This window comes from Tarenaya hassleriana, unplaced genomic scaffold (genome assembly GCF_000463585.1).
Source record: "Tarenaya hassleriana unplaced genomic scaffold, ASM46358v1 Cleome2, whole genome shotgun sequence".
In the NCBI taxonomy this organism is placed as follows: domain Eukaryota; kingdom Viridiplantae; phylum Streptophyta; class Magnoliopsida; order Brassicales; family Cleomaceae; genus Tarenaya; species Tarenaya hassleriana.
In genome coordinates this window covers 2,178,989-2,192,406 of record NW_010965372.1, presented here as the reverse complement: position 1 = coordinate 2,192,406, position 13,418 = coordinate 2,178,989, and the positions used below count along the sequence as shown (strand labels likewise).

Sequence of the window (13,418 nt, the reverse complement as noted above, 5' to 3'; positions counted from 1 at the left end):
CGTGTAGGGTGACGAAATTCCCCCTCCCTTGCTCTCTCCCTCCGTTTCCCCTTTCCTTCCCGGCGTCATGTTCTCTATCAGATTCTGCATCGCTGAAAAATCAAAACCCATCATTCCATTTCATATCATTTTGAATTAGGAATTTTTTTTTTCAATTTTCAATATTTGAATTAGGAAGAATTTATGTATTTTTCTCAAAAATTGAAAATTGGTATATTTATTGAGATTTTATTTTTACAAATTAATATATTAATATGTTATTTTCCCTTGTAATAACTGCAAATTACCTTTTTCTCTGAGGTAAATTTACTACTATAAAATAAAACATATAAATGATACAATATAATGAGACTGATTAAAGATAATTATATAGTAACCTTTAGAGGCGGCATTCTCGTGGGGTTTGAGGGAGGAGGGATCGACGGAATTCATGGCGTTTCTCATGTTGGCTTCAGAGACAGGAGAAGCACTTGAACTCCACACGAACATGTGTTGTTCCTTGTTGTTGTTCTGTCCTCCTCCTCCTCCTCCTCCGCCGCTTTCCTTCTTCCTCACTCCACCACTTCCACTCGTTGACCCTGTAAACATCGGATTCGGAGGCGGATACGACGGAGCTGCCATCCATATATACACATTTATTTTATTAATATATAATGATAAACTATATGTATATAGAAATATTCGTATAATAGACTTACCGCTATTGTTGTTGAACAGTTCACCGCTCATGCTTCTCCCTCCCCTGCCTTTCTTCGATTTCATGACTTCCTCATCGAAATTAGACGTTCTCGGGGTCGCGCCCTTTGACGACTGAAGCGAATACACATCTCCTCCTCCTCCGCCCGAGGCGTAGCCATGGCGAGGGCTAGGAGCCTTGCTGGCATTGAACATTGCGTAGAAATCGCTCTGGTTGAAGCTGGAAGCCCTCGGCGTCGGCTCACGTGACGATTGGACGGAGTAAATCTCCACCCCGGTTAGGTTAGAAGCTCGAGGAGTGATCATGGACGAGTTGAGGCCTCCGCCATGGGATTTGTTGAAGGAAGATATCATCGATGATGCAGCGCTCGACCTTCGAACCACCACATGCAGCTTTCCATCGTCACCTATCTCCGCGTCCGCCTACCAAAAACAGTGAGTTTAATTTTTTTTTTCTTTTGTGAGAAATTAATTGTACAGAACGGATCGAACCCAGAAGCCATGCATGCGTAAAAGCTTACCTGGAGGGGTTCGCGGCCGTTGAGGGAGATGACGTCAGAGTCGACGCGGAATGACGTAATGGAACCGGCGGTCTCAGGGAACTGCTCGGTGATGAGGAGCTTGGCGCCACGGAACTCGAACATGAACAGCATGAGAGTGTACCAAATGATGCTCTGTAGAACAACTATCTGAACCATGAGGTTGCCTGAAAAATCTCCGTACATTGCCCTAAGCAATGGTATCCCCATTACCAACGTGTTCGGCAGTGTAGACAGCGAGAACAACGTTATCATCCACTCCAAGCTTCCCCTCCGGCTGAACGCCTTTAATTTCATTCGTTAATTATAACATATATGGTTATTAATTGGTCAAAAAATTTCAATATGAAAAGCTATTCCCTCAGAGATATGGTTCGAACCCAAGAAAGTCAAAGACCAAATAAACTTCGACATGTACTTCATATATAGTTTCAATAAATGCATGGGCCTACACTATCACTTTGACCACTACGCCCTTTGGGGAGAAATACATACAGAGATTAGAGATATGGTTCGAACCCAAGAAAGTCAAAGACCACATAAACGACATGTACTATATTGTCTCGAGAAAGGCATGGGCATTGTCTCGGTTTCCAATCTTAGTACATTCTTTATCGGGAGAGAGAGAGAGAGAGGAGACGGACCTGCCAGAGGAAGAGGGCGACGAGGATGACGAGTTTCTGGAGAGAATCGGCGGCGAGGAAGTGGTAGTTCATTTGGTAAGGGTCGTTGGAGGAGATGAAGTGGAAAGAGAGGAGAGGGACAGCAAAGACGGCGACGAAGCGGTTGATGCCGGAGCACTGGTCGGGAGTGAATATCCCCCACCACCTCACCGACCCATACGCTAATATCATCGCCACGTACAACGGCACCATCGCCGCTAACACATCGTACATATCCTTCCCCGTTATCATTTTCCTCTTCTTCTTTTTTTCTCCGGAGAGAGAGAGAGAGAGAGTCCTTGGTGGTGGCGGAGTTCTTTAGATGGAGAGAGAGAGATAGAGAGATGGTCTGACCCAACTTTGTTTTCTTACCATTCTTCTTTATAATCTTCTGTTTTTGTAATTAAAAAAAGTTTTTTTTGTTACGATATTTAAACCCAGAGGAATCTTGTCTTGGGATAAGGGAGATCGGTTTCTTTCTGTCCCGTGGTGTGTATGTGCGTACGTTGAATGAATTCAATGAGTCGAGATTTTGTTCACAAGTGTAAAAACTTGAAGGTTAGATTCCACTTGTCCATGCAGTGAAATTACGTGTACTGATAATTTACACATATATATGTATATATACACGTGTGTGTATGCATAGGTTGGTATATTATATGGTGTAAATATAAATCTATTGGAAAGGGAGAGGTTGAAGCTATTGACACGGCGAAGCTTCATGCATGCACATGGGCCATCTAACTCTTTCTCAGTGATCTGCGCTCCCCGTAAAGATCTGCCTCTGTTTAATCATAAAGTTTTATTTATTACTTTAATTTAATTTTGGACCGTTGCAGTTCATAAAATATTGCCGTATGTCCGTTTCCAAACCAACAAATTGCTGTTTATATTTATTTTATATATCTTCCACAGATTTGTGTAGTTGTTATCTGTTCGTTTTAGTCATAAATGTTTCATTATGGTCAAATACGTGGACGATTACACAAATATATACACACAATATGATATTAAAATAATGTTATAAGCTTATAGGCTATTAACGAAAGGCTTCATTAAAACTATATGCATCTAGCATTTGGATTATGGTTTTACGAAATAAAATAATTCATACGTAAAATATTATATCGGAATAGGATCATCATATACTCATATCAAACAAAATTAAACTATAATCATAATTTGAAAATTGCACATTACAAGTTTGATAGCATAATTAGCCCGGTGTTTTCACACACAAAAAATACATAGCAAAAGGCCTTTTTAGTTAGTGGGCCTAAAAGCCCATGTATGTTTCAGGAAAGCCCAAAACAGCGCCACGTTTTCCGTCACCATTAAGCCGGCACGCTTTCTTTTCCTCAAATATGAAACCGGCACGCTTGCCTTTCAGCTAGCGTGATTTGATTTATAGGACTGCATAATAATATCCCAACGACCTCACCGCTCTCATGCAATTGTTTTCAATCTCGTGTTTGGAACCCTAGAGATCATCTCCCGCTTTGCCATGGCGTATAACAGAGTCGGCGGCGATGCGGCGCATGGTACGTCTCTGGATGTTGTTAGCTTTCTCGTTGCTCGTTTTCTTGTTGATTTTCTCTTTGATTGCTGAGAAAAGTATGAGAAACCTTGGATTGCGATTTTTCTTTTCTGTGGCAGTACTATGGCTAATTGGGTTTTCAGTTTCTGTTTGGCCGGTTTGAGAGTGCGAGGAAGTTAATCGATTAGTATTTACTAACTAATCATGGATTTTTCTCTGAAATTGAAATATGATTGGATCTGTCCAAAATCTTATTACCGGAGAGAGGAACTTTTAGGGTTTCCCCAGAATTCCATGAATTTCCTTTACATGTTATTGCCATCTCAAATTACTATGTTCGTTTGCTAAGTAGAGCCAATCGAAGAGAGAGAGAGAGAGTGTGTGTGAATGTGTGGAGATTTGCCCAGAGAAATAGATGCCATTGCTAGCAGATGAAAAGCGGAGAATCAAGAGGACCCGCAATGCGGTGTATTTGTCTTTGGACGTAAGGGCTCTGATACCATAAACTGTAATGTGGTAAATCAGATTTTCTTGTATTCCATTCTGTGCAATTACACGAGAGTATATACAGGGAAGAGGAGATAGAATAGGAAACAGAATTCCTTAGAATCAGTAACAAATTGATATGTACGTTATAGCAAGATCTCCTTCCTTTATAGACAAGTGACTGAAACCAAAAAAATCTGATCCATGAAACCAAATGGGTCATATCTTTGCTGGATGAGCAGATTTCTTATTTCGTTGTATTCGAATCTTTGTTTATGTAGTGAGGCAGGGCTTTTCTTCTCTATCCTTGGTTGCGTTACGGAGCTTTTAGCCTTTTACTATAAACGGATAGCTTAGCTTGTTTTTCCTTTTCCATTGTCACCTGTACAGATTAGATTCCCAGCAAAGCAAAATGGTCTTTGTTCTCAGTTTGTGTGCGCGCGATTGCATCAAGTGTGTTTTGCTTCGTGTTTATTAGAGAATATTGGTTAGCATTTGGTTTAATATTCGGTTTAGATTGATTTGGTTCAGATTTGAGTTTGTATAAATACGTTGTATGAGCATTTTGTAATGAATAACACCGAAATTATTCCGAAATCTCTTTTCCATTTCTGAATTCTCTGTGGAATTCAATAGTGTTGCCATATAGATGATCTATGTTTTGGAATGTGGGCCAAACAGGCTTTTTCTTGAAGACAGTAGTAATACAATTATATGCTGCCTGCTGATTGAGTGCTTGGCTGTGTTATGCAGATGCGATAACATCTTCTCCATCCGATTCCGACCACAGCCTTCATTCCTCTAATGACGGAAAACCCTGAGCGTGTTCCTCCTCATTCTGCATGGAATTCTTGAACAGTTTCTGCTACAACTTCAGGTCCTAAACCCTTGTAACTTCCGACAAAGGTGAGCCGCAAAATCCTCAATGAAACGCTGTTTTGGGCTTTCCTAAATTGTTTTTTGGGCTTTTCAGACCCACTAAAATAAAAATGGCTTTCCTAGAAACGTATATTTTAGTGGGCCTCAAAAGCCCAAACATATTTCAGGAAAGCCCAAAACAAGGCTTCGTTTTTCCTCGACTATTAGCCGGCACGCACTCTTTTCCTCAAATTTGAAGCCGGCACGCTTGTCGAGCAGCATCTGGCTTTAACGTAATTTTCCTAGGGCGGCATAATATATACATGTCCCACCGCTCTCAGGATTTGTGTTTTCGAAATCCATCGCCCCCTTTTTCCGCCCTTAAAACTTCTTCAAACTCTCTGCGAGCAAAAAGCTTTGGAACCCTAGAAATTACGATGCTGATATGATCACGCATTTGTTGGTTTTCGTCGATCGCGTGTTCTTCATGGTGGGGACACCGGCCCACCGACCAAGGAGATCTCCTTCGCCGTCGCGTTTCTCTGTTCGGAACCCTAGGGATCATCTCCGGCGTTGTCATGGCGTACAACAGAGTCAGCGGTGATGCGTTCACACGGTACGTTTTGGATGATTTTAGCTTTCTCTTCGCTCGTTTCTGGTAGATTTTCTGTTTGGTTGCTGGGAAATAGCATGGCAAATCTTAGCTTTCGATTTTTTCTGTGGTAGTACTTTATGGTCAATTGGTTTTCGTTTTCTGTTTGGAGTGAGAGGAAGTTAATGAATCACATTTACTAACTAACTAATCCAGACTCTCTCTGATATTAAAATATGATTGATTCTGTTCAAACCTTATTACCAGAGAAAAGGAACCTTTAGGGTTTCCGCAGAGTTTCTTGAATTTCCTTTGTATGTTATTGTCAGCTCAAATTACTATGTTTGGTTGCTGAGTAGAGGCAATCGAAGGGTGTGGAAGTAGAGGTACAGATACTAGCAGGAGAAAATGAGAAAATTAAGAGGAATGCTTCATTTTTCTGTCGCCGTTTCTGCTGATTTATGTGTTTGGATATGAGATTTTTTCTTCACAAGTAAAACTCAAGACTATTAGAAAAGTGAGGACGTTATACCGATGCATAGGATAAAAAGGGGCATATCTATGCCGGATGACTAGATTTCTTATTTTGGTAGATTTTTACTGTAAACAATTCTTTGTTTGTGTGGTGAGCCAGAGCTTATCTTCACGATCATTGGCTGCATTTTGATTTATATGGAGCTTTTACTCTGCCTGCCCAGGCAGCTTAATTTGCTTGCATGGGATGCAAAGGTTTTTCCTGTGTAACACGTAAACACCACCCCACCTCTGATATAACCTATTATCAGTGTACATCTCCCCTGCAAAGTGTTGGTCTTGTTTATTAGTCTGTCCACGATCCATCAAGTTTGTTTTGCTTAGTGTTGACGTATAGCTGATATGTATGGTTGATCTATGCTCTTGAAATGTGGACCAAACGGACTTTTCTTCAGATAATGGAAGAAGACATAGTAATACAATTACAGACAGCCGATTGCGGATTGCGTGCTTACTCTGTGCTGCTGGGAGCACTGTTTTCTTCTTCATCAATCTATACCCAGTAAGAAACTTATACACTGAGAAGGCATTCATCATCATTTCTTGCTGTCAGCGAGGCAAAACAGAAGTAGGCATCCTTTACGGCTGAGGAAAAGCCATCATGCCTACAAAACAAGTTGATACAAGGTAGCTTTTTGATTCTTGAATCCATATTAGTGTAGACCTTAATCCGGGATGCCAAGAGGCAATTTCTACCTTGAGACATCTTACCTCGTTGGTTAATGAGGGTGTGCTATTACTATTAGAGCTTATAAATCTTAGCTTAAATAGTCATCTTTTTATTTGTGAAATTGTGATGGATTATCACAGCATAGCTATGTACGATGAGTTATTCTATTTGCGTTTTATGTCAGTAACGATGTTGATGATGTTCTGTCTGTTAGGTATTGGTGGGGAGATCTGAATCAGAAAGGCCGCCGAGGTAACTCGTTTTCTTTCAGTGGGTTATATTGTTGAAGAGCTCTCTGTGTCTGTGTTGAGAGTAGACGACGACGATTCTCACGTTCAATCCCATGAAATATGAAAATGGCCAAATTCAAAGGTAGAGCTCAAGCTGGAGAAAGCGCATCGTTTTTAGCTTCCCGATCAGGACTGCGTGGTGTTCCTATTAGCTGGCTGTTTTCATCTTCACAATTTTAAATTAAGCATACTAAACTAGAGCGAAAAACCTATTAATTGAGTATAGCCGAAGAGTCCTTAAATTTACCCTATAGCATCATTTACTTATACTTTTATTCACAATTTTTAGTTAAAATAATCATTTTTGAATTAGTAGATAATCTTTATTAAAAGCTATCTTATTTATATAATTATCTATAAAAAAACTAAAATAATTAATTAGATGAATTATATTTAATTTTTTAAATGATTTTCTTCTAAATATAAAACAAAAATAATTTATTTGATTTTTGTTAATGATTTTAAAATAAATGCATTACAAAATATGTGATTTGTGATTATTCAAATATATTTATTATATAAATTTTTTTTATGATGTAAATTTTCGTCTATCATGTAAATAAATTATATTTTTACGTTCGTTTTATTTAATGTAAAATATTGGGTTTATAATGAGTTTAATTATGATCATTTCGAATATTCCATAAATATTATATATATATATATATATTATTTTTTGTAATTGGAATAGTTTTATAATGTTGTGTATATGTAATATTTTCAATATTTCTGTGACAAGTTTATAAGTATGATAATTTATTGATTTTTTTAATATAATTTGATCCAAATCTATTTTCTTTGTTTTTTAGGATTTATTTTAAATTCAAAATTTATTCCAAATGTTATTTTTGTATTTGAAACTGTAAAAAATAATTAATTTAAAAATAACTTTTAAAAATATCTTCGAGAAGTATCTAAATCATTTTTAGATGACGCTCGGAACTTGCAAGATGTGGGTCTAATAAAAAAATATATATTAAAAAATAAAAATAAAAGAGGGAAGGAGGTAGTTTTCAAAAGCATACGCGCAGCAATCGCGCGTGGACGTCACCGTCGTCAAATCGCCAACCTATAAACCCAGGGATTTTGGCTACTTTTTCGATTTTTAGTTTTCCAGGCGCGTGGACGTTTATTCCCCCTTTATTTTTCAAACATGTCATTGTTCTTTTTCCCTGTTTTTTCCCGCTCCCTCACCGACCTTAAGATTAATTCCACCTTTATGGGTTCAAAATTTTAATGTTTTTCCCTTTTAACGAAAATGGTTTTAATTTTTAAAAAATTTGTTTTCTTATCTTCAATTTTTTAATTTCAAATAAATTTTTTTCTGCTATTACCTTTTTGTGGTTTTTTTGGACCCCATCTTTTATCTCTTTTCTAATACAAAAACACACACATGTATATACACATAACGTTTTTATTTTAACACTATATAAAAATCAAATGATTTCCTAAAATAATATCCTCCTCTTCAGACATAAAATTTTAACATTTCACCAAGTCAGCTGTCGCTTTTAAAAAAATAAAATCGTATCGTAACCGTAAGGCGAGAAAAAAAAAAGAAAGGAAAGTAGGGATATATATATCTCGCAAAAAAAATAAAATTACAAAGCCATAGACTCTTATCTCGTAATGGATAACTTTAAAAACCAGGACGTATCGAATATTCAAAATTCACATGACGTATGCGAAAAAGCTGTTGCGCGTTGGTCCAAAAAATAACATAATTTAGACTAGTAGAAAGACCAAAACAGTTAATTATCGAACACATGGAAGCATCTCGAACCCAAAAGAGCATCCTTTCCTAAAATGAAAATAATATCCGTGGAACTCAAAATAGAAAGCAGCAACAAAAATAGAAAACCTTTGCATTGCAAACACAGAATGGGCTCTAAAAGGTCATAGACCCACAAAAATGTAAGAGCCGACAGCAAATATCCTCACATCATCAACACCAATACACACACATGCACGCGTACATACATCATAAGGCCTTCCAGTGGTTAAACGAGAAAAAAAATGTACCAACTGATCAGAGCCTCGTGCCGCTAAAATTTGTACGGATAACACCGATGTACCGTACCTTACCGAGAACGGAGCGAACTGCGTGCCGTTTTCATATTGATCTCATATTGGGCTTGGGCCGGAGCCCAGATTCTTTTTCTCCTTCACGGAATTGATCTTGTCGAGCCTCCACTCGTCTCTGAGCCTCGCGATGAAGCTGTCGGCTTTGGTGTTAACGTCGGGGCTCGGACAGAATCCCCGGCCACCGGAATTTTCACTCCTGCCAATGAGATCTCCGCCTTCGGATTGGGTGAGTTCGAGGCCCCAACCGAGGTCGATCACCTCGCGCTCCGGGGAGCTACATCTCGAGCTCTGGTTGCTCTGTATCTTCGCAAAATCCCCACGCACCAGGAATTTCAGCGGGGGAACCCTGAACGGCGGCGGAGGTGGGGGAGGAACAGGGATCAACGGAGATTCTCGGCCGCTGTTGACGTAATTCTCTTCGTAGAAGCTCGACGGTTTGGCGGGGCGTGGAGGTTTGCTGGATCTCCGCCGTGGAGGTGTCGGAGGCGCCGGAGGTGGAGGAAGAGGAGGAGGAGAAGGCCGGTCCAACTGAATGTTTCTCTTGGAGGTTCTAGACGACGGAGGAGGCGGCGGCGGAGGCGGCAGGGGAACGGAGTGGACCTTTTTGTTCTTACTTCCCTTCTTGAACAACCCGTAAAAGACTGACTGCGATGATCGCGGCGGAGGTGGAGGCGGAGGTGGAGGCGGAGGTGGAGACGGAGGTGGTACTGTGGGTTGGTAAAGCGGCGGTCCAGTTTCTAGAGATTCGTTCCCCTGATTGCTCTTCGCTTTCTTTAGTTTCCTCTTCCTCTTCCTCTGATTATACAGCGAAGCTAAAACCATTTTAATCTCTTTCGCTGCATTACTCTTTCTTCGCTCAATTCTCCCCTGCTTCCTCTCCGTTTCGTTCCTCAACGCCGTCCTCGGAGGCGTAAACGGCGGCGGTGGCGGCACAGGCGGAGGCTCTTGCTTAGATTTGGTGGAATTAGAATCAGTGTCGCTGCGCCTTGGGTTTTCGGGCGTTCCTCTCCTTCTCACAGAACGATGCTTCCTTCTCGGCTTATGGACAACCTCGGCCGACGGTGGCTGTGTAGGCGGCGGAGGTGGAGGTGCCGGTGGTTCCCGCGGTGGAGAAGGAGGCCTCACCTCGAACTTATCCACCGGTATTTCTTTCGGTTCCGATTCCTCGATTTCATTTTCCCGGCGGTTTTGAACCCCGTCGTATCCATCCGAATTAGCCATCACTGGTGAGCGATACTTATCAATTTCAAAATCATCGTAAGATCTGAAATGGTGGCCGCCGGCTTCACCGAAAAAGCCTTGGCGCAGATCAGGGTACGAGGTACTGCTCCGCCGTAACCGCACGCTTCCGGTGACCGGAGAAGGAGCAGAGCTCCTTAAGCTCTCGTAGATCTTGAGCCTATCAGCAGCGTACACGTCACTGAACCACTGTTGCGACGGCATCTTACCATCTTCACCACCGTTCATCGAACCACAGGTGACGGCACGCTCGACTCTGCCATGCGACGGCGGCGGCGGCGGCGGCGACGGAGGAGATTTGTCGTCGTTCCATCGTGCGAAAACGCCGCAGAGAATCGCGAATAGGACTAGGAACACGTTGATAGAATCCCAGCTCTTCTTCACGGAGACTGGCCGGAGAATCGTTGACGTGATGGAGAGAAACGGAGGGACAATGAAGATCGAAACCAGAAGCAAAGCAACCGCATACGTGAGGATGATCGCCGGCGGACTGAAAAAGGCGGAAACCGGAGATCTCCGGCGATGATATTCGGCGGATTCGAACTGGGGCCACAACAGCGGCGGCTGATCTCCGTTTTGCTCCATCCTTCCGGTTCCTGAGAATTTGAATATAGAGAGAGAGATGATGAATTTTATACAGTCACTTCGAAATACAAGAATCATACAAGCAAGCAAGTAAATGGAAATATATTTATACAATTATTTATATTATTATTTTGAGAGAGAAATCCACGTGTACAAAGAGGGAGAGAGAGAGAGAGAAAAGGTGTAATTTGAACATATTGCAATAATTGGAGCGTGGTTGTAATCATTATAATTTTTAACTTTTTATTTTATTTAACATCCCCCCAACCAAAATTCCCCCACGGCCTTATTATTACACTCTGTCCGAAAATTAGCAATGGTAGAGCCACCTCATATTCTCCTCCCACTCGTATTTTGGCTGTCGAGGAGATTATATTTAAATACGTTGCAAACCCTAACAAGACAGGATGACCCTAATCGTTTCTATCGCATTATAGCTATTCACAGCCTTAGTGTAATTTTTTTTTATATAAGGGATTTAAAATTTTGAATTACATCACGCAACCACAAGGGGTTGTAATTCCAATCCTATCAGCATAAAGTAACTCGGACATGACAGACGGGGAAGACTCAAAGACCGTCAAACCGATAGACACATTATATCCCATAGAGGCGAGTTGATCGGCACAGAAATTCGATTCACGAAAGGCATGAGAAACTGAAACTATCCACTGTCTCACACATATATCATGTATTGCCTTTATAATTGAGCCATGCTTTTATAATTGAGCCATCCACTGTGTTTAATCTGTTCGAACTTTGGATAGCATTCACTAACTAAGGCTTGATTATCCACCTCCACTGTCACTCGTCGCCTTAGTGTGAATTTATATACATCGTAATATGTTAAACTCTATAACGAGGCAAAAGGGGTTTTATATTTATATGGACAAATAAAAGGTAGAACCTAAAAGGAAAGTATCCCAAGCCCCCCCCATGTACCTTTATTACGAAACCATTTTTTTTTCTTTTTGTTGGGGTCAAAGGGTCTTTTATTAATTTGAATACTCTTTATTCCATCGCCCAAGAGAAAGGCTGGATTAAAAAATAAATATGCCAACTTTATGAAATATTAAGTAAATAAAAAACGATATTCGGGTCGTGTAACGTTCCACCTTATCGATAGAGTGGTGTCCACTCATCCGCCCTTTTGCAATTCCCCCCTTAAAGTAAGCATTTTTGGAATGATTGTTACGGGAGAGAAATAAATAGGGCTTGAGTGGGGGGGGGGGTGTATATATATACACACTGCATATACATTGGTTCGTCTGGCGAATAGTAACCATGTAAAGTGTAAAGATGTTAAATTTAGATATTTTTGAAAAATAATAACAATAACTTCATGCTTGAAAATTGCTTGTCCTGAAATGATGGGGCATCGCAGCAGCTTTTGTAGGCCAGAAAAAAAAAAGAAAAGCAGTATGATGAAACTTGGGTCTCCACCTTTTTTCCCAATGTCCCGTCACAGTGCCTAAAGTGCAAGAAAAAAAAAAAGAAAAGTTCAAATTAATAAATCAATAAAAATATAAAACCAAAGAAAAAAAAAGGATAGAGATTCAAATTAATTGATTAGTCGGCGTCTAAACAGTTAATATAAATGTCACGAATTATACTATTTACAAGATGAAAACAACAAAGGTATTCGAGCGCATAACTGCATACTAAATAAAATTCATCAGAAAAATACAGCTTAGAAACTCTACGAATTAACCAAAAAAAAAATATGAGACAAATGATCCGATTTCCTTCAACCACAAAAATATCTTCCCAAACCTATTTAGGGCATTGCATAATTTAGGCGCGTAGGTAGGAGCGTTTTGCGTGGATAGAGAAAGCGGTCGTTTAAATAATTGGACCGATAGGATGCCGCGTTCGTAGAGCATCTCTCAATACATAAACAAAGATAAAATGAATAGATAAATAGAGATAATTAGGACAACCAGTTCGTGTTCAATTATTGAATCGGAGATCAACGCATTTGTCGTGGCGTAAACCTAATCAAAGCTCCGTGGTCCTGTACATGTGATTGCACAACGACCCAACAAAAAAATCGCGCCGGCTTACCTTAAGGGCGAAGCACGCCACGTTGTTACGAATGCGTAAAAACGGCATGGTGTTCCACACGGATAATCCAAACCACCACGCAATAAGGCAAACGTATCCTTCTGAATCGAATTTGGTAAGGCAGGTAGATGAGCAGTATCCATTTATTCATGATTCCATGATCTTTGTATATGTATAGATTAAATGGCATTAGCATACGAGAGAAGTCCCACTGTCTCTTTCTTTGACAATCACCGGACCTATATGTATACATGCATATGTATGTATGTGTACATATATATATATATATGCATACATACACTATACATACCGCTAAGCATTGGGTATATATCTCACCAAAACCATCGGAAAGCTACAACCACAAGCAGCACGAGGGAGAATCCCATTGCCTGCACCATTACCAGGACCCATAATTCATTTAGTGTGGAACAACTGTTACGTTGAGATTATGAGTCTGCTTATAAAGTTCAGACAGATATGCCAAAAGAAGAGAAAAAATGTTCAACACATAAAAAAACACAAGAAATAGAGAGAGAGAGAGAGAACTTACAGCGACCGTAGAAGCAGCAAGACCAGCTCTT

General features: G+C 40.2%; 3 protein-coding genes and 1 long non-coding RNA gene across 4 annotated transcripts in view; 1 reads left to right on the top strand and 3 right to left on the bottom strand.

Moving 5' to 3' along the window:
- The window catches only part of LOC104811760 (auxin efflux carrier component 2), a 4,100-nt gene extending 1,848 nt beyond the window's left edge, over positions 1-2,252 (bottom strand). The window contains exons 1-5 of the mRNA XM_010538576.1: positions 1,880-2,252; positions 1,218-1,520; positions 699-1,119; positions 378-614; positions 5-92 (exon numbers count right to left, since the gene is read on the bottom strand). Coding sequence (XP_010536878.1) covers positions 5-92; positions 378-614; positions 699-1,119; positions 1,218-1,520; positions 1,880-2,149 — 1,319 coding nt within the window. The 5' untranslated portion in view covers positions 2,150-2,252. The remainder of the gene's footprint in view (positions 1-4; positions 93-377; positions 615-698; positions 1,120-1,217; positions 1,521-1,879) is intronic.
- A 1,077-nt stretch (positions 2,253-3,329) lies between these two features.
- Positions 3,330-7,139, top strand: LOC104811759. The gene is made up of 4 exons (XR_771493.2): positions 3,330-3,438; positions 4,674-5,394; positions 6,300-6,531; positions 6,789-7,139. It is a non-coding gene; the product is annotated as an uncharacterized LOC104811759 (long non-coding RNA).
- A 1,562-nt stretch (positions 7,140-8,701) lies between these two features.
- LOC104811758 (WAS/WASL-interacting protein family member 3) lies at positions 8,702-10,921 on the bottom strand. The gene has a single exon (XM_010538575.2). It carries the CDS (start codon positions 10,849-10,851, stop codon positions 8,989-8,991), a length of 1,863 nt encoding a protein of 620 aa, XP_010536877.1. The 5' UTR covers positions 10,852-10,921; the 3' UTR covers positions 8,702-8,988.
- Positions 10,922-11,975: 1,054 nt separating this feature from the next.
- Positions 11,976-13,418, bottom strand: part of LOC104811757 — a 3,421-nt gene continuing 1,978 nt past the window's right edge. Inside the window, exons 6-7 of the mRNA XM_010538573.2 lie at positions 13,388-13,418; positions 11,976-13,226 (exon numbers count right to left, since the gene is read on the bottom strand). The exon at positions 13,388-13,418 is cut by the window's right edge and continues 6 nt beyond it. Coding sequence (XP_010536875.1) covers positions 13,170-13,226; positions 13,388-13,418 — 88 coding nt within the window. The 3' untranslated portion in view covers positions 11,976-13,169. The remainder of the gene's footprint in view (positions 13,227-13,387) is intronic.